We start from the raw sequence: 27,459 nt of genomic DNA, 5'->3' as shown, positions 1-27,459 counted from the left end.
GCCCCATCCTCCTGCCACCCACCCTTGCTGTATTGATCAGTATTGATGAGCTCCTCCTCAGCCTGCTCTTTCCCAGACTCAGTTCTCTCAGGCTTCCCTCATAAGGGAGGTGTTCCAGGCCCCTCAGCATCTCTGAGCAGGGATGCTCCATCCCACGGGTGCCTTCTGGTCTGGGGAGAGCAGCTGGGTGTGGGAGCTGCAGGAAGGGAGATCTGGAGCTGTGGGCAAGGCTTCGAATGCTGATGGATGCTGTTAAGTTGTGACATGCAACGGGTGACAGGACAAGAGGAAGCAGCCCCAGGCTGCACCAGGGGAGGTTCAGGGTGAATATTAGGAACAATTTCTTCCCAGGAAGGTCTCTCAGGCACTGGAACAGGCTGCCCAGGGAGGTGGTGGAGTCCCCATCCCTGGGGGGATTTAAGACACATGGATGTGGTGCTGAGGGATGTGGTCTAGTGGTGGTTTAGCAGCAGTGGTGAGTGGCTGGAGTTGAGCTCAAAGGTCTCTTCCAAGCTCACCACTTCTATGGTTCTAAGTTTAATAATTATTTAACCCTGGGGACAATTAACTTCCAGAAGGCAGGAGGTAGGTGGGGTGGGTGAATGAGTTCTCATATTTGGGCACCTGAGGACCGGACCCAGCCTTGAGCTCTGGTTTGTGACAAGTGAAGGAAAGAAAGGAAAACCTGGTTTGATTTTACCAGGTACCTGTGCAAAGGGGAGGCTGAAACACAGGTGGTTCCCCCCTGCTCCCCCCCCTGCTCCCCCCCTGCTCCCCCCCTGCTCCCCCCCCTGCTCCCCCCCTGCTCCCCCCCTGCTCCCCCCCCGGCTCCCCCCCCTGCTCCCCCCCCTGCTCCCCCCCCTGCTCCCCCCCCCTGCTCCCCCCCCTGCTCCCCCCCTCTGCTCCCCCCCCTGCTCCCCCCCCCTGCTCCCCCCCCCTGCTCCCCCCCCCTGCTCCCCCCCCCTGCTCCCCCCCCCTGCTCCCCCCCCTGCTCCCCCCCTGCTCCCCCCTGCTCCCCCCCCTGCTCCCCCCCCTGCTCCCCCCCCCTGCTCCCCCCCCTGCTCCCCCCCCCTGCTCCCCCCCCGCTCCCCCCCCTGCTCCCCCCCCCGCTCCCCCCCCCTGCTCCCCCCCCTGCTCCCCCCCCCTGCTCCCCGCTCTGCTCCCCGCTCTGCTCCCCCCCCTGCTCCCCCCCCTGCTCCCCCCTCTGCTCCCCGCTCTGCTCCCCCCCTGCTCCCCCCCCTGCTCCCCCCCCTGCTCCCCCCCCTGCTCCCCCCCCTGCTCCCCCCCCCCTGCTCCCCCCCCCTGCTCCCCCCCCCTGCTCCCCCCCCCTGCTCCCCCCCCTGCTCCCCCCCCCTGCTCCCCCCCCCTGCTCCCCCCCCCTGCTCCCCCCCCTGCTCCCCCCTCTGCTCCCCCCTCCCCTTCCTTCAGCACTTTGTCTCCCTGCACCTTTTCTGTCCTCACCACCACTTGGACTGGGCTTTATTTTGGTGCTCCTCAGCCTTCACCACTTGTTGAGCCACATTTCCCTCCCTGATAGAAAGACAACAGAACATCAGGAGGCAGCTTGCTATTTCCTGGTGTTTAACAATTCCTCTTCTGCTTTTCCTCCTGTAACAATCCCTTCTGTTCCTTGCACTTTGCTGAGTGTTTCCTTCATGCTCCAGAGAAAGCATCACTTGGAAACCACCACAGCAGGTCCCAGAGTCAGCACAAAGGGCCAAGCTTCACATGCTCTGCATTTTGACCATGTAGAGGGCATGAACTGCTCCAGCAGGCAGCTCAGACTGGGCTGGAGGAGCCCTTGGATTCCTGCAGTCCACTGCTGGCTGTTGTGTCAGCTTGGAACCAGACAATAACCTCCAGAAGCTCTGCAGCTGGCAGGAGCTGCCCTGCAGGGGTGAAGGTTTGAATCCATGCCCAGTGTGGTTCTGCAAGCTGAGGTCTCAGTGTGCTGCTTGCTGCTCATGACACAGAGCAGGGAAGGGTTTGGTGGTTGTGGAGCACTGCTTCATAGGCTGCATTGGGTTGGGAGGGAGGCTCAAAGCTCATCTTGTGCAACCCCCCTGCAGCCAGCAGGGACACCTCCAACACCATCAGGCTGCCCAGGGCCACCCTGAGTCTGATCTTGAGTGTCTGCAGGGATGGGGCCTCAGCCACTACCTGGGGAACCTCTTGTAGTATTTTACAGCAGCACAGCATCAGCCAGGCTGGAAGAGACCTCCAAGGTCATCAGGTCCAACCAATCACCCAACCCTCACTGATCACCCAGACCATGGCACTAAGTGCCTCAGTCAGGCTTTGCTTAAACACCTCCAGGGATGCTGACCCCAGCCCCTCCCTGGGCAGCACATCCCAAGGGCAATCTCTCTGTCTGGGAAGAGCTTCTTGCTAAGCTCAAGCCTAAACTTCCCCCTGCACAGCTTGAGACTGTGTCCTCTGTTCTGTGCTGGGTGCCTGGGAGCAGAAGCCCAACCCCCAGCTGGCTACAGCCTCCCTTCAGGTAGTTGTAGAGAGCAATGAGGTCTGCCCTGAGCCTCCTCTTCTCCAGGCTGAACACCCCCAGCTCCCTCAGCCTCTCCTCACAGGGCTGTGCCCCAGACCCCTCCCCAGCCTTGCTGCCCTTCTCTGGACACCTTCCAGCATCTCAACATCTTTCTTGAATTGAGGAGCCCAGAACTGGACACAGCACTCAAGGTGTGGCCTAACCAGTGCTGGGCACAGGGCAGAATGACTTCCCTGCTCCTGCTGGCCACACCATTCCTGATCCAGGCCAGGATGCCATTGGCTCTCCTGGCCCCCTGGGCACACTGCTGGCTCATGTTCAGCTGCTGTCACCCAGCACCCCCAGGTCCCTCTCTGCCTGGCTGCTCTCAGCCACTCTGTCCCAGCCTGCAGTAGTGCCTGGGGTTGTTGTGGCTAATGTGTAGAACCTGGCACTTAGCTGTGCTAAACCTCATGCCCTTGGACTCTGCCCATCTGAGCAGCCTGTCAAGGTCCCTCTGCAGAGCCTGCTACCTTCTAACAGGTCAACACCTGCTCCCAGCTTGGTGTCATGTGCAAATTTACTGATGATGGGCTCAATCCCCTTGTCCAGATCATCAATAAAGATATTGAACAGGATGGGGCCCAGCACTGATCTCTGGGGGACACCACCAGTGCCTGGCTGCCAGCTGGCAGTGGCACCATTCACCACCACTCTCTGGGTTCAGCCCTCCAGCCAGTTCCTAACCCAGCATAGAGTGCTCCTGTCCAGGCCAGGGGCTGCCAGCTTGGCCAGGAGTTTGCTCTGGGGGATAAAGGCCTTGCTGAAGTCCAGCAGACTACCCCCACAGCCTGCCCCACATCCAGCAGATGCTCCCCTGGTCATAGAAGGAGATCAGGTTGGTCAGGCAGGAACTGCCCCTCCTCAATCCATGCTGTCTGGGCCTGATCCCTTGGCCATCCTGTAGGTGCTGTGTGATTGCACTCAAGATGACCTTGTGACTCCTTGTAACCTGCAGGGGCCCTGCCCATGTTCTGCACAGCTCCCTGCTTGTGGTCCAGTCAGGGAGTTGCTTGAAACTGTCTGAAGCTGCAGTGGCATTTGTGGGCTGCAGTGCAGTGAAATTGGAGCATTTAATCTGCTTGCTGCCATGGACTCATCAGATGACCAAGGTTGGAAAGGACCTAGAGATCATCCAGTCCAGGTGCCTGCTCAAAGCAGGGTACTCTGACCCATGTCCACTTGGGGTTTGAGTCTCTCCAGGGATGGAAATATCTTTAGAGAGAGACAGGAGATGAGAAATTTTTAGAGCTTTGGTTGGATCTTGGAGGAAAGGCTGAAACTTGCTGCTGCTGTTTTGACCTGAGCATGGAGCAGGGGTCTCAGCTCACTCCAGGTTGTGTTCTTCAGCAGAAGGATTTATCCTCAAAGTTGATTTCCTGGTTAACTGGGACACAATTTTACAGGACCAGGGAAGAACAATTTGGAAACTCCAGGCTGTCTCTGCTGAGATTCACAAGTCTGAGATTGGATCTTAGAGGAAACTTCTTCACTGCAAGGATTCTCAGACGCTGCACCAGGCTGCCCAGGGAGGTGGTTGAATCCCCATCCCTGGAGGTGCTTCAGAGCCACAGAGATGTGGTGCTGGGGGATGGGGTGCTGAGAACTGCAGTGCTGAGGGCCGCGGTGCTGAGGGCTGCGATGCTGGGGGCTGCGGTGCTGGGGGCTGCGGTGCTGAGGGCTGCGGTGCTGAGCGTTGCGATGCTGGGGGCCGGGGTGCTGGGGGCTGCGGTGCTGAGGGCCGGGGTGCTGAGCGCTGCGGTGCTGAGGGCTGCGGTGCTGAGCGTTGCGATGCTGGGGGCTGCGGTGCTGGGGGCTGCGGTGCTGAGGGCTGCGGTGCTGGGGGCCGGGGTGCTGGGGGCTGCGGTGCTGAGGGCCGGGGTGCTGAGCGCTGTGGTGCTGGGGGCTGCGGTGCTGGGGGCTGCGGTGCTGAGCGCTGCGGTGCTGAGCGCTGCGGTGCTGGGGCTGTGGTGCTGAGCGCTGCGGTGCTGGGGGCTGCGGTGCTGAGGGCTGCGGTGCTGAGGGCTGCGGTGCTGGGGGCTGCGGTGCTGGGGGCTGCGGTGCTGGGGCTGCGGTGCTGAGGTCTGCGGTGCTGGGGGCTGCGGTGCTGGGGGCTGCGGTGCTGAGGTCTGCGGTGCTGGGGGCTGCGGTGCTGGGGGCTGCGGTGCTGAGGGCTGCGGTGCTGGGGGCTGCGGTGCTGAGCGCTGCGGTGCTGAGCGCTGCGGTGCTGGGGGCTGCGGTGCTGGGGGCTGCGGTGCTGAGCGCTGCGGTGCTGGGGGCTGCGGTGCTGAGCGCTGCGGTGCTGGGGGCTGTGGTTTATCCCCAGCCTTGGTAGAGGCAGAGAATGGTTGGAGTCAATCTCTTGGAGGTCTTCTCTAGCCACAGCCGCTCTGTGGCTTTCTCTCTTCCCCCAGCCGTGGGGGTGCTGAGAGCCAGCAGTGTGTCAGGTGCCAAGAAGGCTGCCAGCAGCCTGGCATGGGTCAGCAGGGGTGTGACAGGCAGGGGGAAGTGGTTGTGCTCCTGTACTGCACACTGCTGATGCCACAGCCTCAGTCCTGGCATCAGTCCTGGGCCCCTCGCTCCAGGAAGGTCATGGAGTGGATGGAGGAGGTCTAGGGAAGGGCTGGGGAACAGGAGCAGCTGAGGGAGCTGGGGGGGTTGAGCCTGGAGACCTCATTGCTCTCTACAGCTCCCTGAAGGGAGGCTGCAGTGGTGTAGGGGTTGGGCTCTTCTCCCTAGTATCAGGTGGTAGGACAAGAGGAAAAGCCCTGAAATTGCCCCAGGAGAGGTTTAGGTTGGACATGAGGAACAATTTCTTTGCTGCAAGAGTGCTCAGGCACTGGCACAGGCTGCCCAGGGAGGTGGTGGAGTCCCCATCCCTGGAGGTGTTCCAGAAACCTGTGGCCATGGCCCTTGGGGCCAGGGTTTGGTGGCCATGGAGGTGGTGGGTTGCTGGTTGGACTGGGTGATCTTAGAGGCCTTTTCCAACCCGAACATTTCCCAGATTCTCTGCAATTTCTCCTCCCCTCACTCACAGGCATGCACAGTGCATTTTGAGTCTCTTTATTAAGGAAAATCCTAATTCCCTTAATTCCATAGTGGCCTTTGCCCAGCAACCCCAGGCTGGGAGCTGTGTGCTGCAGTCCAGGCAGGGCCTAGCACTTCGGGCTCTGTAGGAAGTCAAGGAGTTCCATCCTGGGACTTACATCTACAGGAGCTTTATCCTTGCCTCAGGCCTTGGCTGACAAGAGTTGGGACCTGTCTCTGTTGATGGAGGACAGCCAGTAGCAGGACACCTGCCCACCCCAGCATCTCAAAGTGGCCATGGGCTTGGGAGACTTCTCCTGCCTCTCCAGAGCTGCTGGATGGCTGCAGATGAAATGTTTGCAATTATTGTGTTCAAAACACAGAGTAAGCCTGGGCTTAGAATCATGGAATGGTTTAGGTTGGAAGAGGCCTTCAAGATCATCCAGTCCAACCCTTAACCCAGCACTGCCAAGGCACCACTGAACCATGGCTCTCAGCACCACATCTCCACAGCTTTGAAACCTCTCCAGGGGTGGGGACTCCACCACTGCCCTGGGCAGCCTTGGCTGGGGCTCAACAACCCTTTTAGGGGAGAAGTTGTTCCTCTTGTCCAACCTAAACCTCCCTTGGTGCAGCTTGAAGCTGTTTCCTCTGGTCCTGTCACTTGTTGCACATGAGAAGAGAGCAACCCCCACCTGGCCCCAACCTCTTTTCAGAAAGTTGTAGAGAGCCAGAAGGTCTCTCCTCAGCCTTGTTTTCTCCAGGCTGAACACCCCCGGGTCCCTCAGCTGTTCCTCCCCAGCCCTGTTCTCCAGACCTTTTCCCAGCTTCCTTGCCCTTCTCTGGTCCTGCTGCAGGTCCTCTCTCAGAGGGACACTTTCTGCCTGGCATTTCCTCTCCATCCTCCTCCTTTGTGTCCGCCAGGAGGCACAGTCACCGTGCTGAGAAGCAGGAAGGGCAGCAGTGAGTGTCCTGCTCTGCAGGCTCCTCTGCACGGCTGCCTTTGTCCAGGGCAGAGGAAGCTTCGTTTCTTTCACTGCCTTCCCCGGTGGGGTCTGGGTGTTTGTGTTCAGCAGGTAGTCAGAACCCTGGCTGCAGTTCTGGGGCTGCTTCCCTCTTCTGCTCCCTGCCTTGGTCTGCTCCAGGGTGTGACACAGTGAGACCAAGGCATGAAATAGGTGCTAGAAATGTAGCAGGGCAGGACCCTGAGGGAAACTGCTGCAGAGGAGTTAAGAGAGGAGCGGTTGAGCCACTTTTGTGGGAGAAATGATTCCTCCTTCCTCAGTGTTAGAGGGGGCTCCAGGAGAGCTGGGGAGGGACTTTTGTCAAGGGCTTGGAATGCTAGGAAGAGGAGCAATGGATTAGAGCTGGAAGAGGGGAGATTGAGACTGGAGATGAGGAAGGAAGAAATTGTTGAGAGTGAGGATGGGGAGACACTGGAACAGGTTGCCCAGGGAGGCTGTGGATGTCCCCTGCCTGGAGGTGTTCAAGGCCAGGTTGGATGAGGCCTTGAGGAACCTGGGCTGGTGGGACTCCCGAAGCTCATCTTGTCCAAGTCAGCAGGGACACCTCCAACTAGAGCAGGCTGCCCAGGGACACATCGAGTCTGATCTTGAATGTCTCCAGGGATGGAGCCTCAACCTCCTCCCTGGGCAGCCTGTTCCAGTGTCTCCTCAACCTCACTCTGCAGAACTTCCTCCTGATGTCCAACCTAAACCTGCCCTGCTCCAGTTTCAAACCATTGTCCCTGGTCCTGTGCCCACAGGCCCTTCTGAACAGCCCCTCCCCAGCCTTCCTGTAGGTTCTCTTCAGACATTGAAATGCAGCTCTAAGGTCTCCCTGGAGCCTTCTCTTCTCCAGGCTGAACAGCCCCAACTCTCAGCCTGGCCCCATAGGGCCTCCTCTGGATGCACTCCAACAGCTCCATATCCTTCTTGTGTTAGGGGTCCCATAGCTGGCTACAGCCCTGCAGGTGAGGTCTCAGCAGAGCAGAGCAGAGGGGCAGAATCCTCTCTACTGACCTGCAGCCCAGGCAGCTTTGGGTGCCCCCCAGTCCAGTGTGGTGGCTGTGTTGGTGTAGCTGGGCAGTCACTGGAAGTCTAAAGATGTTCTTGCCCAAGGTCACAGCCACACCAATGTTAATAGAGCAGCAAGCTCCTGAGTCATGGTCATGTGCTGGAGCTCCAGCACCATTCCTGCTCCTGGTGTGTAACTTCAGTAAATATAGCCCCGGCCGAGCCCCTTCCCGGAGGCAGGGAGGATCCAGGGGGTGGTGACAGAGCTTAACCCTTCCCACGCCAGCCCCATGCCAGGCTTCCTGCTGGGCACTGGGGAGGTTTGTTTCCAAAGCCCCTTGCCAGCAGGAGCTATGTGACTCAGCTCTTCCCAGAGCCAAGGTGTGGACTCTGCCAGCTGGTTCCCAGTGCTGGGGGTGGGGGGGGTCGTGTTTTGCAGCCGTTTGTGAACCAGCTGAGCTAAGAATAACTCTGGGGCTTTGTTTTGCTGCTGCTGCTGCTGATCTGATTTTTGTGGAGTGCAGTCAGCAGCCCGAGGTGAGAGCTGCACAGAAAAGGGAGAGAAAGGGTTTTCCCCAGCAGCAGCACACAAACACCACAACTGTTAGCAGCCTCCCCCCTGGGAAGAGCCATCCCTGGAATCTAAATTCGGGGATTTAAAAGCTGTGAGGAATGCAAACTGCTCTGCCTGGGAAGTGGAGCAGCTCAGCAGCCATCCCTTCTGCTCCAGCTTGGGGGGCTGCAGCTGTCTGAACTTCAGCAATTGCAGGGCTTCTGAACCCTACTTCTGCAGAGTGAGATTTCCTTCCAGCCTTCCCCTTGGGTTATTTAGGGCATTTGGGGAGCATTTCCTCACTCTGCATCCCTCAGCCCATCCTCACTCATCCCTTCATCCCTCACCCCATCCTCACTCATCCCTTCATCCCTCACCCCATCCTCACTCATCCCTTCATCCCTCACCCATCCTCACTCATCCCTTCATCCCTCAGCCATCCTCACTCATCCCTTCATCCCTCACCCATCCTCACTCATCCCTTCATCCCTCAGCCTATCCTCACTCATCCCTTCATCCCTCACCCATGCTCACTCATCCCTTCATCCCTCACCCCATCCTCACTCATCCCTTCATCCCTCACCCCATCCTCACTCATCCTTCATCCCTCACCCATCCTCACTCATCCCTTCATCCCTCACCTATCCTCACTCATCCCTTCATCCCTCAGCCTATCCTCACTCATCCCTTCATCCCTCACCCCATCCTCATCCCTCACCCTCCCCATCCTCACTCATCCCTTCATCCCTCAGCCTATCCTCACTCATCCCTTCATCCCTCAGCCTATCCTCACTCATCCCTTCATCCCTCTCCCCATCCTCACTCATCCCTTCATCCCTCAGCCTATCCTCACTCATCCCTTCATCCCTCAGCCTATCCTCACTCATCCCTTCATCCCTCACCCCATCCTCACTATCCCTCATCCCTCAGCCCATCCTCACACCCTCATCCCTCCCCTCCTCACTCATCCCTCATCCCTCAGCCTATCCTCACTCATCCCTTCATCCCTCTCCCCATCCTCACTCATCCCTTCATCCCTCAGCCTATCCTCACTCATCCCTTCATCCCTCACCCCATCCTCACTCATCCCTTCATCCCTCAGCCCATCCTCACTCATCCCTTCATCCCTCACCCCATCCTCACTCATCCCTTCATCCCTCAGCCCATCCTCACTCACCTCATCCCTCACCCATCCTCACTCATCCCTGCACCCTCACCATCCCACTCATCCCTCATCCCTCACCTTCCTCACTCATCCCTTCATCCCTCAGCCCTCACTCATCCCATCCTCACCCATCCTCACTCATCCCTTCATCCTCAGCCTATCCTCACTCATCCCTTCATCCCTCACCCCATCCTCACTCATCCCTTCATCCCTCACCCCATCCTCACTCATCCCTTCATCCCTCAGCCCATCCTCACTCATCCCTTCATCCCTCACCCCATCCTCACTCATCCCTTCATCCCTCAGCCCATCCTCACTCATCCCTTCATCCCTCACCCCATCCTCACTCATCCCTTCATCCCTCACCCCATCCTCACTCATCCCTTCATCCTTCAGCCCGCCCTCAGCATCTCAGCCCTGCTGCATGATTGCTGCATGATTGCTGCACGTTGCAGAGTGGCTGCATGTGGTGGGCACCACGTTCTGCACCTGCTGAGCTGCTCAGCACAGGAGAAAGGCCCCTGGCAGAGGAATGGATGGAATCCTTCCCATCAGCTGGCTCCTGAAAAGCAGAGCAGGGCTGGGAATGATGCTGGTGGATGTCTTGCTGGTTCTAGTAGGCTGCCCTGTTACCAGGTGTGAGCTCTGTGCCTGAGGCAATTCAGAAAGCATTTTTTGCTCCCTGAGGAGGGAAGCTGCTGAGCAGGAGCAGTTGTTGTGTGACAGGTGGGAAACATCTTCTTGGAGGTGATGTCTGCAGTGGGATTTGAGCTGCACTGCTTCCTGCAGGCTGCAGATGGGAACCTGGGGTGGTTGTGTGGATGAGGAACAGCACTGGCAGCCCAGATCCACTTGCTTGTCATAGAATCCCAGCATGGCAGGGTTGGAAGGGACCTCTGGAGCTCATCCAGTCCAACCCCTGCTCCAGCAGGACACCCACAGCAGCTTTCCCAGGAGCACAATGGCCAGGGAGGGTTGGAAGCTCTCCACACAAGGACACTCCACAACCTCTCTGGGCAGCCTGCTCCAGGGCTCAGCACCCTCACACCAAACAACTTTCTCCTCCTGCTCAGGTGGAACCTCCTGGGCTCCAGTTTTGCCCTCTGCCCCTTGACCTGTCCCTGGGCACCACTGAGCAGAGTCTGGCCCCAGCCTTTCACTCTCTACAGCTCCTTTAGCTCTTGCTGAGCATTGTTCAGCTCCCCTCTGGGGCTGCTCTTCTGCAGGCTCTCAGCCCCAGGGCTCTCAGCCTTCGCTTCTCCAGGCCCCTCCAGCTTCAGAGCCTCCCCTGGACTCTCTCCAGCAGTTCCCTGTCTCTCTTGAACTGGGGAGTGCAGCACTGGACCCAGGACTCCCTGGGGCAGGGAAACTTCTCTTGCCCTGCTGGCCACACTCTTCATGCACCCCAGGACAGCTTTGGCTTTCTTGGCCACAAGGACACAGCTTGGTGACAGCTGACCCACAGCCACCCTTCAGTTGAAGCTGTTTCACCCTTCCTGTGCTTTTCCTCATTCCTGCTGTTCAGAGTTCCCCCAGCACAGCAGCTTCAACACTCACTTGTGTCGTCTTGCGTTTGCCTCTCAGCCCTGCTGGTGGCAGGAGGGACATCTGCTCTCATGGGGTGGCTCCTTCACACTCCAGAATTCCTGCTTGACATCTTTCTGCTCACACTCACCATTTCTTAGGCTTAGCTGGAGCTGCCCTTTCTCTCTACAAAGTTGGCTTGAGAGCCTAGAGAAGTCTCAGGCTGGTTTGGAGGTCAGTGAGGACTTTGGGGGTCACAGCTTCACAGACTGCATTGGGTTGGAAGGGACCCTCAAAGGTCATCTTGTTCAACCCCCTGCAGGCAGCAGGGACATCTCCAACTGGAGGAGGCTCCCCAGGGCCACATCAAGCCTGACCTTGAATGTCTCCAGGGATAGAGCCTCAACCACATCCCTGGCAACCTATTCCAGTGTCTCCTCACCCTCACTGTGCAGAACTTCTTCCTGATGTCCAATCTAAATCTGCCCTGCTCCAGTTTCAAACCATTGCCCCTGGTCCTGTCCCCACAGGCCCTGCTGAACTCTCTCATGAAGTTGTATCTGACTTGGCCTTTGTTCTGTTGTGTGAGTTTAGCCTGAAGCAGAGCTGTTCTGAGCCTGCAAAGGCACAGCAGTGGATGTGTCCTCTCTTTTCTGAGATGCTGTGGGAGCATCAGGTCAGAGCATCTGGGAAGAGGTCTCTGAAGTGAGTGCTGGGGGTGCAAAGCTGGACAGGAGCCAGCACTGAGCACTGCCAGCCCAGCCCCAGCCTGTCCTGGGCTGATCCCCAGCAGTGTGGGCAGCAGGGGCAGGGAGGGGATTCTGCCCCTCTGCTGTGCTCTGCTGAGACCTCCCCTGCAGTGCTGGGGCAGCTCTGGAGCCCTCAGCACAGCACAGACAGGGACCTGTTGGAGCAGGGCCAGAGGAGGCCACAGCAATGCTGGCAGAGCTGGAAACCCTCTGCTGTGAGGCCAGGCTGGGAGAGTTGGGGTTGTTCAGCCTGGAGGAGCCTCCAGGGAGACCTTCAGGCCTAAAGAGGCTGAGCAGAAAGCTGGGGACAGACTTTTTCTCAGGGCCTGTTGTGACAGGACAAAGGGAGATGGTTTGGAACTTAAAGAGGGAGAATCAGAATGGAGAAGGAAGAAATGTTTGACCCTGAGGGTAGTGAGAGCCTGGCCCAGGCTGCCCAGAGAGGTGAGAGCTGCCTCATGGTTGGAAGCATTCCAGGTGTGGTTGTTTGGGGCTGTGAGCAACCTGCTCTGGTTGGGGATGTCCCTGCTGAGTGCAGGGAGCTGGACTGGATGAGCTCTAAAGGTCCCCTCCACTCCACATGAGTCTGTGTGTTTATGATTCTTCTCTGAAGGTGCAGGGATGGATGCACAAGGAACTGGAGGTCACCTGGTCCCTTTCCAGTGGGGTGTTGGTGATGTCTCCTGCCAGTCACCTGCTCTGCATGCTCAATAAATTTCATCCCTGGAGGTTTTTGCAGCCAGGTTGGATGTGGCTGTGAGCAACCTGCTCTGGTGTGAGGTGTCCCTGCCCAAGGCAGGGGGGTTGGAACTGGATGATCCTTGAGGTCCCTTCCAATCCTGACAGTTCTATGATTCCATTCTATGATAAACTCCCCAGGGAGGTGGTGGCCTCACCTGCCTTAGACAGTTTCAAGGCCCAGCTTGAGAGGGTGCTGGGCCAGCTGTATTCTTACCCTGAAAGGTTGGACTGGATGATCCTTGAGGTCCCTTCCAACCTGGTGTTCCATGTATCTATGAAGAGCAGCACCAAGACCCTTCACAAGGCAATGAGCTGACACAAGAAGTCTCTGATTCTCCAAGAGAAGCTGGGCAGAGCTCTGGGATGCAGGAAGTCTGCAGCAAGATCCTATAGAGGGAGGACAACTCTGGGCTGTGGATGAGAAGCCACCAGAGCTTCCCCACGCTGTTAGCTGCCAGGACTCATGGCTCTGCTGCCAGCTCTGCTGCCAGCTCTGTTTGTCACACAGCAGTGCCACGAGCAGCTCGAGCAGAGTCACACTTGTCAAATACAAGGGGAAAATATTTGGTGCTGCAGCTGACATCTCCCAAATAAGAAGGCTCCTTGCAGATTAGCTGTTGATGGGAGGCAGGGATGCTGCCAGTGGTGAGAAGGGAGGGAAGCGGAGCCTGGAGAGAGGGTTAAAGCAGCTGAGAGTTACCCCAGCTGAGCTCCTCCAGAGGGGGGACAGCAGAAGCCTGCCCTGCTTACAGGTTGCTGCTTCCAGAGCAGGAGCTGATTGAAACATTTGGCTGCTTCTCAGTCCTTTCTGCTGTGTTGACACCAACTGGTGCAGAGCAGCAGCCTGCAGCAGAGCACTGGGTGCTGGAGCTGCTCTCCTTAATGGCTTTGTCAATGATCTGGAGCAGGGAGTTGAGGGCATCCGCAGTCTGTGTGCAGATGGCACCAAGTTGGGTGGGAAGTTGATCTGTTGGAGGGTTGGAGGCTCTGCAGAGGGATCTGGCCAGGCTGGATCCATGGCTGAGGCCAATGGGATGAGATTCAACAAGGCCAAGGGCTGGGTCCTGCACTTGGGTCACAACAACCCCAGGAAGGCTCCAGGCTTGGGGCAGAGTGGCTGGAAACTACCCAGCAGGAAAGGACCTGGAGGTGCTGGTTGGTAGCAACTGAAGATGAGCTCAGGGGGTGCCCAGGTGGGCAAGAAGGGCACCAGCAGCCTGGCCTGGATCAGCAATGGTGTGGGCAGCAGGAGCAGCGCAGGGATCATCTCCCTGTACTGGGCACTGCTGAGGCCACTGCTCAAATCCTGGGTTGTTTTGGGTCCTCACTCCAAAAAGGACATTAAGAGGCTGCAGCAGGTCCACAGAAGAGCAGCAAAGCTGGGGAAGGGTCTGGAGAACAGGGCTGGTGAATAGCAGCTGAGGGAGCTGGGGGTGTTCAGTTTGGAGAAAAGGAGGCTGAGGGGAGACCTTCTGGCTCTCTACAACTCCCTGAAAGGAGGCTGGAGCTGGGTGGGGGTTGGGCTCTTCTCCTAAGGAACAAGTGACAGGGCAAGAGAAAGGGCCTGAAATTGTGCCAGGGAGGTTTAGGCTGGACATGAGGAAATATTTCTTCCCCTTGAGAGTTGTCAAGACCTGGAGCAAACAGTCCCTCCCAGAATGTGTGAAGTGAGCCTTAAGGTATTCACCGAGCCCAAAGACTCCTCCCAGAGAAGTCTCCCATGGAAATGGTTGGGTTGGAAGGGTTGGTTGGAAGTTCCAACCCCCTGCCATGGGCAGGAACACCTCCCACCAGCCCAGCTTGCTCAAGGCCTCATCCAGCCTGGCCTTGAACACCTCCAGTGAGGGGACAGCCACAGCCTCCCTGGGCAACCTGTTCCAGTGTCTCCCCACCCTCACTCAAAAGAATTTCTTCCTCATCTCCACTCTCAGTCTCCCCTCTCCCAGCTCAAAGCCATTGTCCCTTGTCCTGTCACTCCCAGCCCTTGTCCAAAGTCCCTCCTCAGCTCTGCTGTAGCCCTTTCAGGTACTAGAAGGCTTCTCTGAGGTCTCCCTGGAGCCTTGTCCAGGCTGGAGAACAGAACTGGTCTTACTTTGGAGAGGTTCTCAGTGATACCAATGACTTCAACTGTCCTTGGAAAGAGGTTCAGAGGTGGCTTTTGGAGAGTACAAGGTCAGGGGCCAGGCAGCAATGCAGGGCTTTGGTGACATGGTGGTGTATGTGGCACTTGGGTGGTGTTGATCACTGGGTTAGGAACAATTTCTGTACTGCAGGAGTGGTCAGGGACTGGAACAGGCTGCCCAGGGAGGTGGTGGAGTCCCCATGCCTGGAGGTGTTCAAGAAAGGTGTGGCCATGGCACTTTGGGACATGGTCTAGTGGTGTTGGACTTGATGATCTTGGAGGGTTTTTCCCACCCAAACCTTTCTCTGATTCTGTGTTGATGGCTTGGGTCCTTGAGGAGAGGACTTTCTGCATCACTCTCACCTGTGTCATCCTTATCTCAGCGTTTCCTGCCAGTCCCTCTGCCAGCAGTGTCCTGTTCCTGTCTTTGGGGCTGAATCATGCAACATACTCATTGTGCTTTCCTTGTCTCGTCCCCTGGCAGGCTCCTTACCCCTCAGGACAGAATGCAGCTCCAACCACATTGGTGTACCCTCAAGCCCCTCAGACAATGAACACACAGCCTCAGACCCGCTCGCCGGTAAGGGCCTCTGCGCTTTGCTCTCTTCCTCTCCTTTTCTTCCTCGTTTGGCTGTTTCTCTGTGTGTTTGTGTGTGTCTGTACCACTTGGCCAGCTCTCTGGAAAACATGTCCTGCTGGAGTGGAAGCACCTTCCAAGGGGAAGGTCTTGGGTGCTGCCCTTGTCCTGCTAGGATGGTGTGCCTTGGGAAGTGGCTTAGTAGGGAAGGAGCGCCGGAGGGCTTCTCATCTAGGCTCAAACAGCACCAAGGGCTTTTAGCATGGTTGCTCTCAGGCTCCTTGTAGACTTCAGATTCATTACCAGAATCTTTCTCTTTTCTTCATGATTTTTTTGTTGGTTTTCCTCTGAGGAAGTATTTGGTCAAGTGATGGACCAGAGCTCAGCAAACAAAAGCCATTCTCTGCTCTCCACTCGCTCTCCGGTGGCCTCTGGGCCGTACTTCCCCAGCCCTCCACTCACTGCCCAGCACCCTGTAGGTGCTCACACGTTTCATGTGGAGCTTTGGACTGCTCACACGTTTCATGTGGAGCTTTGGAGTGCTCACTTCTTTTTGTGGGAAGCCCCTTTTTCATCCAGCTCTAGATTTGGTTGTCCTCCATAGTCTTTATTTTTGGCTTGTGTGTGTTGTAACCCTGCTCTGGTAGGACTTTGCCTCCCCAAACCAGGCTCTTTTGGGGGAGTCTCTGATCGTAGTGCATATCCTCACGATGCTAGGAGAGACCCTCCTAGGGTGTCAGGATGCTTAGGCCAGCTTCTGGAGGCATGGTAGCCCCCCATCAGGATATCTGAAGCCTCAGTTAGCCAAGGGAGCAGCAACCCCTGCGTCTCTTGCCAGTCTGCGTCGGAACCTCCAGACCCAGCACAGCCTTCCCAGCTCTCTTCTCTTTGTAGAGTGAGATGAACCCTGCTGAAAGCCTCCCAGACAGAAGTCTTCTGTTTGTCCACACACAGCTACACACCCTCCCCCCCTCCCAGGCCAGCTTCCCACTCCAGTGCACCTTCCCCACTTGTGTGGAGGTTTCTCCTGCAGGAGGTTTGCAGGAGGGTTGGTTCTGAGGCCCATTCACCTCCCTGTCCCTGAAGCAGGCAATTAACATCAGGTTGATGAAGGTTCTGTGATGTGGACAGCTGCCAGTTTGTAACCCCAAACACCTCCTTAGTCCCCCCCCCCCACCACCCCCTGTTCTGACACTGCTGGCACAGCCTCACTTCCCTCAGTAAGTATTGCTCATCTTTTGTCTTTCCATTGTTGCAAAGCTCAGGAAAACAAACAAACAAACAAACAAAACAAAAAAACTTTTTGGTATGGTTAGAACTGGAGAAAAACAAACAAAGAAAAAAAAAACAAAAAAACCAAAAACCTGACTGAAGAGCTGCATCTCTAAACCAGTTTTTTTGACAGCCCAGCAGAACAGTGCCAATACATTGCACAGACAACTGGAAGAGGAGGAAGGTTTTGGAACAGAGCCCGGTTTACAGGTCCCTGGCTGGAAGAGGCTGGATAAAATACTGCATTGTAAGCAATATAACAAACTGTCCTCCTTCTTGCAGGCCATTGTGCCCACGGCACTGTTGTCATCTCTACCTTTCTTTCTTTGGTTATTACTATTATTAGTTATGGTTATTATTTTTTTGTTCTTCTTTTTTACCCCATCTTTTGGTTTTTTGGTGTTTATCTTCTTTTTTTTTTTTTTTTTTTTTGGTTGTTGGCTGCTCCACAGAAGTGCACTGGTTTCTGGTTTTGCTTCTTTGCTACGAGCATGAGCACCACTCCCTCTCCCCCAACCCCGGGGCAGGTTCTGCCAGGTGAAGTGGCCACACTCAGGGCCCCAGAGTCTGAAGTGCAGCTGGGAGAGAGGGGCTGAGCTGCTGTAGGACAGGGCCTGGGGTGCTCAGCAGATGACGTGGGCAGGACATTTGGGCTGCAGAACTTAACCAAATTGTAGGGATTTGGCTGCTCCTTGTTGAGGAGGTGGCGAGGAAGAGTCTGTCTGCAGCTGTCAGCCACCTTTGCATTGATTTTTGAAGCTCTCCTGTGTGCAGTTTTGCCATTGCTCTGCTAGCGACCATTTCCACCCCCATGACTAAAAGCCACCCCCATAACATCTCATTCCACCTCCCCACCCCAAACCCAATGCAAGACTGGCCCCATCCTGACCTGCTCTTGCATTTTCTCCTGGGCTTGATTTACTTTTGGTTGTTTTTTTATTTTTTAATTTCTTTTATAACTGTCTTTTCTTTTTTCTTTTTTTTCTGGTTATTATTTTTGTTTGGTGGTGAGGGGAGGGTGAGGAGGGGCTGAGGAAGCTGGCAGGATGTCCTTGCCACCCCGAGGCTCCCGCAGCACTGTCCTGTGGGGGACACTGCTGGAGTGGGTAGGCAGGCAGGCTGCTGCACCAAGGAAGGGTGATCCCAACCCTCCCTGCTTCCTCCAGCAGCTGGAGCTACCTCCATCCTGTTTCTGCATCCCAAGGCCATTGGTGATTGCATGGTTCAGGCTTTTCTGCTCCTTCCAGGGCAGCAGTAACCTTTGCAATCCAAGTGGTTTCATGTTCAAGGCCAGGTTGGATGAAGCCTTGAGCAACCTGGTCTAGTGGGAGGTGTCCCTGCCCATGGCAGGGGGTTGGAACTGGAGGATCTTCAAGGTCCCTTCCAACCCAACCCATTCCATGGACCTATGGATCTCTCAGTCTCTGTTTTCTCCCCGTTAGCATCACAGCATCGCTCCGAGAGCGACAGTTTCAGCTCCAGCTGGGGGAAGGCAAAGGCAGTCAGAGGTGTTCAGCATGGCTGAGAATTATCCCTTCCCTCTTGCCCCGAGCACAGGCTGATTTTAACTCCAACTGTCCAGTTCTGGGAGGTCTGTCCAAAGCTCCCCACCATCAGAGAGGGTGTTTGAGCCATCCCAAAGTGGTTGTTTTCTGAGAGGCCTGAGCTGTGCCAGCTCAGCGTCGGCAGAGCCCCTGCCCCGTGGTGCCCAGAGCAGAGAGCAGGATCCATAGGGTGGGAGGGGCAGGAGAATTGGATCCAGTTTCAAAAGGGAGTTTTCCTTTCCATCTCCTGCCTTCAGCAGACAGAGGAAAGAAGCTCAGAGTGTGTTTAACCCCAGCCAGCAGTGACTACAGTTTGTTCTGTTGCTTACAGCTCCACTAGCAATAAATCCTCTCCACCTGGACTGCTTCAAAACCTTACCAATTCCAACCTCCATAGCCAGCAGTGACCAGCACAAAACAGAGCCAGGAGGGTTTCCACTCACTTCCAGGCTTTGCTTCCTTTCTTTTTTCTTGCAACACTTTTCACCAGGGACTAGGCTCCAGCTCCTTAGGACATCAGCTTCCAGCTCTTGTTTTAAACACAGAACCAATCTTTCCTGTGGAGCAGCGAGAAGAGGGCTGCTTCAGCCCCCAGATTAAGCAGCACCAGGTTTTTGCACCCCACTGTTGGTCTTTTTGGTTCAGTTTTTGCCCTTGCTGTATGCCATGGAGCGTGTCAGCCCTTGCAGGATGAGCTTTGTTCCCTTTTCTCAAGCACAAGAGGTTGCAGCTGGTTCTGAGGAGTTCTTCCTGAAAAGGACTTGAGACTCAGCCCTGTAGCACCATCAGCACAGTCACCATCTCTTCACCCCCTGAGCCCTGGGAGGATGCTGAGGGCTCTCTGAGGGCTTCTGTCCTGCTTGTCATACTGAAGTGGACATTTTTACCTCCCTAGGCTTACAAGATGCTCCCCATTTACCTTTGTTTCTTTATGTAAGCCTTAGGAAGAATTGTCAAGGGTGGGAAACTCTTGAGTGCATCAGTGCAGGTCATTCTCTGTCAGCTCTTGTACTAGAAATGGTCCATTTCTGCCTCTTTTCTCATTTCTGAAGGTTTTTCTGACTTTCCATCCAAGTGTCATGATGAGGTGAAGGTAGAAGGAGTAGATAAAGAAAAGGTTTTAGTAGAGTGGTTCTTGGAAGTCTTAAGTAGAGGTGATGAAATTGTTTGTGAGGGAGAAAAATCAGCTGGGCCAGTGACTGTCTACACTTTGCTCCTCAGGTTTGAGAGGCAGGGCTGCAGGTGAATCCCCATCCACTTTTTCTAACTGAAAACCCTCTCTTAATTAAGCAAATCAGCAATTACTAGGCAGTTCTGAACCCTCTTCTGAGGGAGAAAGCAAAGCAGTGAGGCCTGGGGAGTCCCTGTGGCAGAGGTGGGCTGTACCCTTTGCTTCAGGACGTGCAGGGAGTCCCTGAGCCAGCAGAACCTGCAGCAAGTGGGTAAAAAGCCACCCCAGGATCTAGTTTCCTTTACTCCCTTTAATTAGTGGAGCTGTTATCAGCAGCTTTGTCAGCTCTCATCCTGGAGCTCTGCTCATTGCACTGAGAATTAAGGGTTTAAAGGCCGAGCTGGGCTGCTGGCAGAGGACACCTTTGTCATCTTTCTTTTCCATTCCCTGCATTCATTTTTATTTCTATCTTAACAACCAGTTACTGATTGGAAACTGCTTTGAATGTTTACTGAGCATGTTCAGTCCTGATCCCTCTGCTCCCTGTGTAACTCAGTGGGTGGGAAGTGCTTTAGGAACCTGAGCACAGGGCTGGCACCCGGCACCTGCCCTGCTCTGCTCCCTGGGGACGTCAGGGGGTGCCCCATCTCCTCTGCTTCTAGATGGGGGTGACAAACCCACCTCAGAAAGAGGGTTCTGTTGTGGGGGGTGGGGGGTGGAAAAAAGCTCTAGGCACTGATCCTGCCTGCCTGGCCCTTAGCCACTCACAGCCACGAGTCTCCATCCTCCACTCCCACCAAACGTTTGGAAGGGCTGAATCCAGCTGCTTGAACCATTGACCTCCACCTGAAACAGTCCCAATCCTCCACTGCTGCTTGTTTTAAGTTGGTTTTGTGGTTTGTTTGGTTTTGGTTTTTTATCCCAGGCAAGGTACAGAATGCCTGTGTCCATACACTGCCTCCAGAATGCCCAGCAGCTTTGGCTGGCCCCTCCTGGCTCTGGAGCAGCACGTGGTCCCCATTGGATCCCAGCACCTGTCTGTCCCTGTCCTGCAGCAAAGCTTTTGACTGTTTTTTGTGGTTGGTTGTGTTTGGTTGGTTTGTTGTTTTGGTTTTTCTTTTGTTTTGGGTTTTTTGTTTGTTTTGGTTGGTTTTTGTTTTGGTTTGTTTTGTTTTTCCCCCCTTGTGGGTTTATTTTTGCATAGAGTGTGACATTTTGGTTCCCTTGTGGTGTTTCTGACTCTTTGTGCCTTTCCTTTTGTGTTTGTTTCTTCGCCTTTCCTCAGTTTGCAGCGGGGCCTCGACCTGCCCATCACCAGGTACAGTACCTGCCCCTTCCTTCTCACCCCCACTAACTGCCTGGGGAGGGGGGTGGAGGTGCTGCACCCACTAACCCACCCCCTTCCCAAACCAGCCCTGGGAGTAGCTGCTAGCACCTGGCTAACCCTGCTGCTAACCAGCTGCCTGCAGCAGAGTCACACAGGCAGGGCTCAGGCACTGCCACCACGCTGCATAACCACCCCCTGAGCACCACCTGCCTGGCACAGGGCAGCCTGCAGAGGTGGTGGCCAGCTGCTGCTGGGCTGCTCATAGAGTTGGTGGCCAGCTGCTCTTGAGCTCTGCTGGTCTGATCATAGAGATGGTGGCCAGCTGCTCTTGAGCTCTGCTGGTCTGATCATAGAGATGGTGGCCAGCTGCTCTTGAGCTCTGCTGGTCTGATCATAGAGATGGTGGCCAGCCTCTCCTGGTCTGCTCACAGAGATGGTGGCCAGCCTCTCCTGGTCTGCTCACAGAGATGGTGGCCAGCTCCTCCTGGTCTGCTCACAGAGGTGGTGGCCAGCTGCTGCTGGTCTGATCATAGAGATGGTGGCCAGCTGCTCTTGAGCTCTGCTGGTCTGATCATAGAGGTGGTGGCCAGCTCCTCCTGGGCTCTGGTGTTTTCAGGTTGCTAGAACCCGGGCTGAGTCTTTCCCAGCCTTGTTGGTAGGTTCAGTTTCCTGAGCTGAAGATGCCAACATGAAGCAGGCCTTTGCATCCTGGAGGGAATCCAACCAGGCAGACAGGAGCAAGGCAAAGGACTTTGCAGCTCAGATGTTTCTAGGGGTTTAGGCCTGGTGGTCTCCTGGCAGCAGAGTGCTTGGGGTTGGTTGGACTCACCCTGTGGAAGCTGACTTTGGGGAATCTTGGTTGTGTTGCTCGTGTGTGGCTTGGGCTTTGTAAGAGAGCACTGAGGACAGTGACAGGAACTGCTCTGGCTGATGAAAGTCATGGGCAGGGCTTGTTAGGGTGGCAGAAATGCCCAGAGGACCTCTTCAGCATCAGGACAGCTAGAATCATGGAATCATTTTGGCTGGAAGAGACCAAAAGTCATCCAGTCCAACCCAGGACTGCCAGGGCACCACTGAACCATGGCCCTCAGCACCACATCTCTATGGCTTTGAAAGCCCTCCAGGGATGGGGACTCCACCACTGCCTGGGCCAGGCCTTGACAACCCTCAAGGGGAAGAAATTGTTCCTCATGTCCAACCTAAACTTCCCCTGGGGCAACTTCCCAGGTCCCTTCTTGTCCTAGTCAAGGTGTCCAAATTTGTCTTTTCTCTCACCCTCTCTGTTCATCTTTGCCACATCTCTTTTCCCCTGGCTACTGATTCTACTTCTTGTAGCTTTTGAGTGGACAGTGGTGGTGGTGATGGGTGGAGAAGAGGAGGAGAGGCATGGCAAGTGCTGGGAAGCTCTCCTAGACTGAACTGTTGCTGTGTCACTCTTCCTTCTTTGGCTTGGAAGAGGAACCAGGTTGTTTCCACCAAGTTAATAGGAAAAAAATAACTGCAGTAACTGCAGTGGTGTTGGGCCAGAGCAGTCCTGGCAGGGTTGTTCCAGGAGAATTCTCTTGTTCTCACTTTGTCCCTGGTAGTCTGAGCAGTTGATCACTACAGAGCTGAGCACCTTGGGGGCACTTGTGTCACAGGAGTGCAGCTAAGTGGGCACAGACACCCAGAAAAGCTGCTCACCCTCTGGGGTGGGTTGGGTTGGAAGGTTGGGTTGGGATAGAATGGGTTGGGTTGGAAGGGACCTCAAAGCTCAGCCAGTTCCAATCCCCTGCCATGGGCAGGGACACCTCCCCCCAGCCCAGCTTGCTCAAGGCCTCATCCAGCCTTGCCCTGAACACCTCCAGGGAGGGGACAGCCACAGCTTCCCTGGGCAACCTCTTCCAGTGTCTCCCCACCCTCACTCTCAAGAGTTTCTTCCTTCCTCATCTCCAGTCTCAGTCTTCCCTCTCCCAGCTCAAAGCCATTGTCCCTCATCCTGTCACTTCCAACCCTTTCAAGAGTCCCTCCCCAGCTCTCCTGGAGCCCTTCAGGTACTGGAAGGTTGCTCTAAGGTCTCCCTGGACCTTCTCTTCTCCAGGCTGCACAGCCCCAACTCTCCCAGCCTGTCCCCAGAGCTGAGGTTCTGGTTGGGTTCCCCAGCCCTGTGCTGCCAAGATGAAGTCAGTGCAGCCAAAGAGTTTGTAAGCCATGGCCAGGCTGAAGTTTGCCCTTTCACTGGGCACCTCCTGGCCTTGTCTCTTCTGAAGCAGAAGGGTTGGGAAGGCTGCTCTAAGGTCTCCCTGGAGCCTTCTCTTCTCCAGGCTGAACAGCCCCAACTCTCTCAGCCTGTCCCCACAGGGGAGGTTCTGCAGCCCTCTGATCATCTTTGTGGCCTCCTCTGGACCCTCTCCAGCAGCTCCAGGTCCTTCTTGTGCTGGGGGCACCTCCAATCCTGGGTTCAGTTTTGGGTCCCTCACTGCAAGAAGGACATTGAGGGCTGGAGCAGGCCCAGAGAAGAGCAACAAAGCTGGGGAAGGGTCTGGAGAACAGGGCTGGGGAGGAGGAGCTGAGGGAGCTGGGGGTGTTGAGCCTGGAGAAAAGGAGGCTGAGGAGAGACCTCACTGCTCTCTACAGCTCCCTGAAAGGAGGCTGGAGCCAGGTGGGGGTTGGGCTCTTCTCCCAAGGAACAAGAGGAAATGACCTGAAATTGTGCCAGGGGAGGTCCAGGTTGGACATGAGGAACAACTTCTGTCCTGCAAGTGTGGTCAGGGATTGGAACAGGCTGCCCAGGGAGGTGGTGGAGTCCCCATCCCTGGAGGTACCCAAGAAAGTTGTGGCCATGGCACTTGGGGCTGTGGTTTAGTGGCCATGGTGGGGTTGGGTTGCTGGTTGGGCTTGATCTTGGAGGCCTTTTCCAACCCAAACATTTCCCTGATGCTGTGGTTGAGACCAGATCTCCCAGGGGGAGCTTTCCACGTGCCTCAGTTGTGTCACTCGGGAGAGAGGCTTTGAGGCTGAGGTTGTGTAAGCTCAGCAGCACCAAAGCAGTCCCTCGCCTGTGGCTGTGCTCACAGCTTTAGAGCACCACCCCCAGCCCTGCAGAGAGGGCAGCAGCAGCAGGGTGAGGTTTGCAAGGATCCCTTTGGCAGTCCCAGGGTGATTTTAGCTCCAGTTTCCAGTTGGGGTTTTGCTGCTGTGCTGGTTGGTGCTGGGGCAGCAGTGCCTGGAGCCTGTGTGCAGTTCTGCCTTCCACCAAGGCTTCTTGAGCAGGTGGAGGGAGGGCAGCCAGGGTGGTGAGAGCCTGTGAAAGGAGCAGGCTGGAGGAGTTGAGCTGGAGGCACCTTACAGAAGCAACAGCTGGAAGGGCTTTGGTTGTGCTCTTCTGTGAGCAGATCAAGGAGCAGCCCTAGGAGGAAAGAGTTAAAAAGACCATTTCATAGAATCCTGGAATGGCTCAGGTTGGAAGGGACCTCAGAGATCATCTACTCCAACCTCCCTGCCATGGGCAGGGATGGCTCACAACTAGCCCAGGCTGCTCAAGGCCTCAGCCATTAGGCATTGAACAACCCCCAGGCAGGAGGCAGCCACAGCCTCCCTGGGCAGCCTGTGCCAGAGTCTCACCAGCCTCACACTGAAGAACTTCTTCCTCAGCTCCACTCTAACCCTGCTCTGCCTCAGCTTCAAACCATTCCCCCTTGGCCTGGCTCAGACACCCTCAGGAAAAGTCTCTCTGCAGCCTTCCTGCAGGATCCCTCCAGGTCCTGGCAGGCAGCTCTGAGGTCCCCCTGGAGCCTTCTCCTCTGCAGGCTGCACACCCCCAGCTCCCTCAGCCTGTGCTCACAGCAGAGCTGCTCCAGCCCTTGGATCATCTTTGTGGCCTCCTCTGGCCTCACTCCACAGCTCTGTGTCCTTCTGTGCTGGGGACACCAGAGCTGGAGGCAGGATTGGAGGTGAGGTCTGAGCAGAGCAGAGCCCAGGGGCAGAATCCCCTCTGCTGCCCTCTGCCCACACTGCTCTGGCTGCAGCCAGCACACAGCTGCCTGAGGGCTGCAGGAGGGCACTGCTGGCTCCTGGGGAGCTGCTCAGCAATCACCTTAGAATGGATTCCCCTCCCTAACAAACATGGGCAGATAAGAGATGGGACCATGGCTTGAAGACTCACTGCATAGGAGCTCAGGTTGCTGGATGGTTTTGTAGCAAGTTTCACACTAATGTGACCATCATCAGACACAGCAGGACTTAGATTTTGAAGCAGGCAGTCATGGAAGGCTTGGTGCAACACTGGATTCCCAGCAGAAGCCTTCTGTGGCCCAGGGAACCTTCATGCTGGTTCTGAGTGAGTCCTGTAGGTGCTCCACTCCAAACCCTGCACCTAGAAGAGAGATAAAGTGTCTGAGATGTGACTCCCCTGGTGCTCAGGCTGGGGAGATCCTGCTAAGAAGGACTTTGGTTATTGCTGGAGGGACAGGAACCAGGATGGAGCACACAACAGTTTGCCAAGCAGGTGATCCTTCTTCTGGACAGTAGCAGCCACCTCCAGATCAGCTGCAGAGTGCTCTGCTGATGCCAATTCCTGCACAATTGGTGAAAGTGGAGTAGCTGAAGGTACTGCAGACTTTGCCAGAGAGAGGAGAGTCTGGGGGGAGCTCAGGGCTGCCTTACACTGCCTGAAGGGATCCTGCAGGAAGGCTGCAGAGAGACTTTTCCTGAGGGTGTCTGAGCCAGGCCAAGGGGGAATGGTTTGAAGGTGAGGCAGAGCAGGGTTAGAGTGGAGCTGAGGAAGAAGTTCTTCAGTGTGAGGCTGGTGAGACTCTGGCACAGGCTGCCCAGGGAGGCTGTGGCTGCCTCCTCCCTGGAGGTGTTCAAGGCCAGGCTGGATGAGGCCTTGAGCAGCTGAGTCTGGCTGAGAGGTGTCCCTGCCCATGGCAGGGAGGTTGCAGCAGAGGATCTCTGAGGTCCCTTCCAACCCAACCCTTTCTATCAATCTGTGAACCAAGAGCTTCCTCCCTGGAGGTCCACCTGCTGTAGAACAGCTTAGCACTGCCATGGTGGTGTCCAATGCTTGAGGCAGGAGCAAGCCTGTGGAGCACACCTGGTGCACAGAGGCTGCTTCTGTGCCTCTTGCTGTGGCAGGAAGGAGAGATGGAGCTTCTCCAGTGTGTCAGCCCCAGAGATGACAGCACAGCAGCTTTTGGGCAGCAGCTGGCAGTGATGGAAGTGAGCAGCTCTCTGCAGACCAGGAGTCTGTGCTGCTGGAAGTGTTTCAGTGATGTGTTAGCAGCTTCTAGAGGTGCAGCAGAAGCCTGAGGAGCAGGGGTCATGCCTGTGGCTCACACAGTGGAGGGCTCCATCCCTTGCAGGGAAGGTTTCTCCACCCTGCCCTGGGATGTGGTTTGCTGTCAGTGGAGGGTCAGGTCCCACCTCAGCCTCCAGCCCATTTTCACTCTGCAGACAGACAGAGGTGTGCTGGATCTTGGCTTTGTTTCTCCCCAGAACCCACTGTGGGGAGACTTCTGCTGTATCCTGCTGACAAGCTAGGAGCAGTCATTGCTCAGTGACAGGAGACAGGACTTGCATTCAGAGGAGTGTGGCCAGCAGATCCAGGGAGGTTCTCCTCCCCCTCTACTCTGCCCTGCTGGGGCCACACCTGGAATATTGCAGCCAGTTCTGGGCTCCCCAGTTCAGGAGGGACAGGGATCTGCTGGAGAGAGTCCAAGGGAGGGCTCCAAGGATGCTGAAGGGACTGGAGCAGTGCCTGGGGAGGAGAGGCTGAGAGCCCTGGGGCTGCTTAGTCTGGAGAGGAGAAGACTGAGAGGGGATTTAATAAGTGCTTATCAATATCTGAGGGCTGGGGGTCAGGAGGGAGGGGACAGGGACAGGCTCTGCTCAGTTGCACCCTGGGATAGGCCAAGGAGCAATGGATGGAAACTGCAGCACAGGAGGTTCCAGCTCAACATGAGGAGGAACTTCTGCACTGTGAGGGTCACAGAGCCCTGGAACAGGCTGCCCAGAGAGGTTGTGGAGTCTCCTTCTTTGGAGACTTCCAAACCCCATCTGGATGTGTTCTGTGTGACCTGTGCTGGATTCTGTGGTCCTGCTCTGGCAGGGGGTTGGCTTCAATGATCCCTGGAGATCCCTTCCAACCCCTAAGATCCTCTGCTCTGTGACTTTGTGGGGTCTGTGGCTGTGAAACGTTGCAGGCTCTCCCTGTACAGGGAGTGCAGCCTGTGCCCTTGGGCCATGCCATGCTCCTGTGATCCCCCCCAGCTGGTTGATGCAGATGCAGGAGCATGGCAGTGTGATGCTGGTTTGCTCTCTGCCAAGCTTTTCTCCTCAAGCTGTTGCCTTCTCCTTGTTCAGGTCACACAGGCAGTGTGCTGGTGGCAACTCTTCATCCAGGTCCACAGGGTTGGGTGTAAAACTCTTGTGCTCATCTGAGGCACCTCTGGCTTTCCTGGAGAAATCATTTGCTGTGGGGAACAATTTAGGTGTCAGGAAGTCTCCAGCAGCACCAGAAGGACCATGTTAAGGTCATTGTCATGTCAGTGGCATCCCAGCTTCCTGCTGCCCCTGCCCATCCTTCCCAGAAGCAGATCAACCCAGCTCATGCCTTCACCCCTCAGTGCTCACCACTCTCCTCTCTCCTCACCACTCCCCACACCATTGCTCACAGGCTCTTCTCATCAGTGCCCTTCACCACTCAGCAGCCTTCCAGGGGATCTTTGATGACTTAATGACTGCAGACCTGACAATTGAAGACCTGCCATGGCTTGGGGCAGGAGTGGAGACCAGCTCCATGATCTGAGCAAGGCTTTCTGCTCTGGCTCCTAGCTCTGTAGCCCTGAAAGAGGCCAGGAGGGAATGTAGGAGCAGAGAGAGCAAAGTCTTTCTGCAGAGGTAGTTAAGCATGGTTTGCTTGGGGTTTTTTTGTTCTTCTTTACACTTCCATGGAAAATTTTCTTGCAGCATTTCTGCCCCTGGCCTTGGGACTCTGGTAGAGGAGTCCTTGGTGGCCCTGCAGTGGCTTTCTCTCGCCGTCTCTGTGAGAGATGAGTGGGAGCAGGACAGAAAGGTGCCTGGAGCTGTGTGCAGTTAGGGTGCATGTGACCTCCTGTCCCTTCCTACTGATCTGTAAGCTGTTCCATTGG

At 56.0% G+C, this 27,459-nt stretch overlaps 1 protein-coding gene across 8 annotated transcripts in view; it reads left to right on the top strand.

Moving 5' to 3' along the window:
- EIF4G3 (eukaryotic translation initiation factor 4 gamma 3) overlaps positions 1–27,459 on the top strand; it is a 124,610-nt gene that overhangs the window by 9,741 nt on the left and 87,410 nt on the right. For 3 of the 8 annotated variants that reach the window (XM_054394952.1, XM_054394950.1, XM_054394951.1), the window contains exons 1-3: positions 14,989–15,018; positions 16,421–16,534; positions 20,288–20,320. In XM_054394952.1, the coding sequence (XP_054250927.1) occupies positions 14,989–15,018; positions 16,421–16,534; positions 20,288–20,320 (177 nt within the window). Of the gene's footprint in view, positions 1–14,922; positions 15,019–16,420; positions 16,535–20,287; positions 20,321–27,459 lie in introns of those variants that run through there. The other 5 variants (XM_054394956.1, XM_054394953.1, XM_054394954.1 and 2 more) reach the window with 4 other exon arrangements.

The sequence above is a fragment of the Indicator indicator genome, chromosome 32 (genome assembly GCF_027791375.1).
Source record: "Indicator indicator isolate 239-I01 chromosome 32, UM_Iind_1.1, whole genome shotgun sequence".
Lineage (NCBI taxonomy): Eukaryota > Metazoa > Chordata > Aves > Piciformes > Indicatoridae > Indicator > Indicator indicator.
The sequence above is the reverse complement of the archived record's forward strand: the minus strand, read 5'-3'. Positions and strand labels throughout refer to the sequence as shown.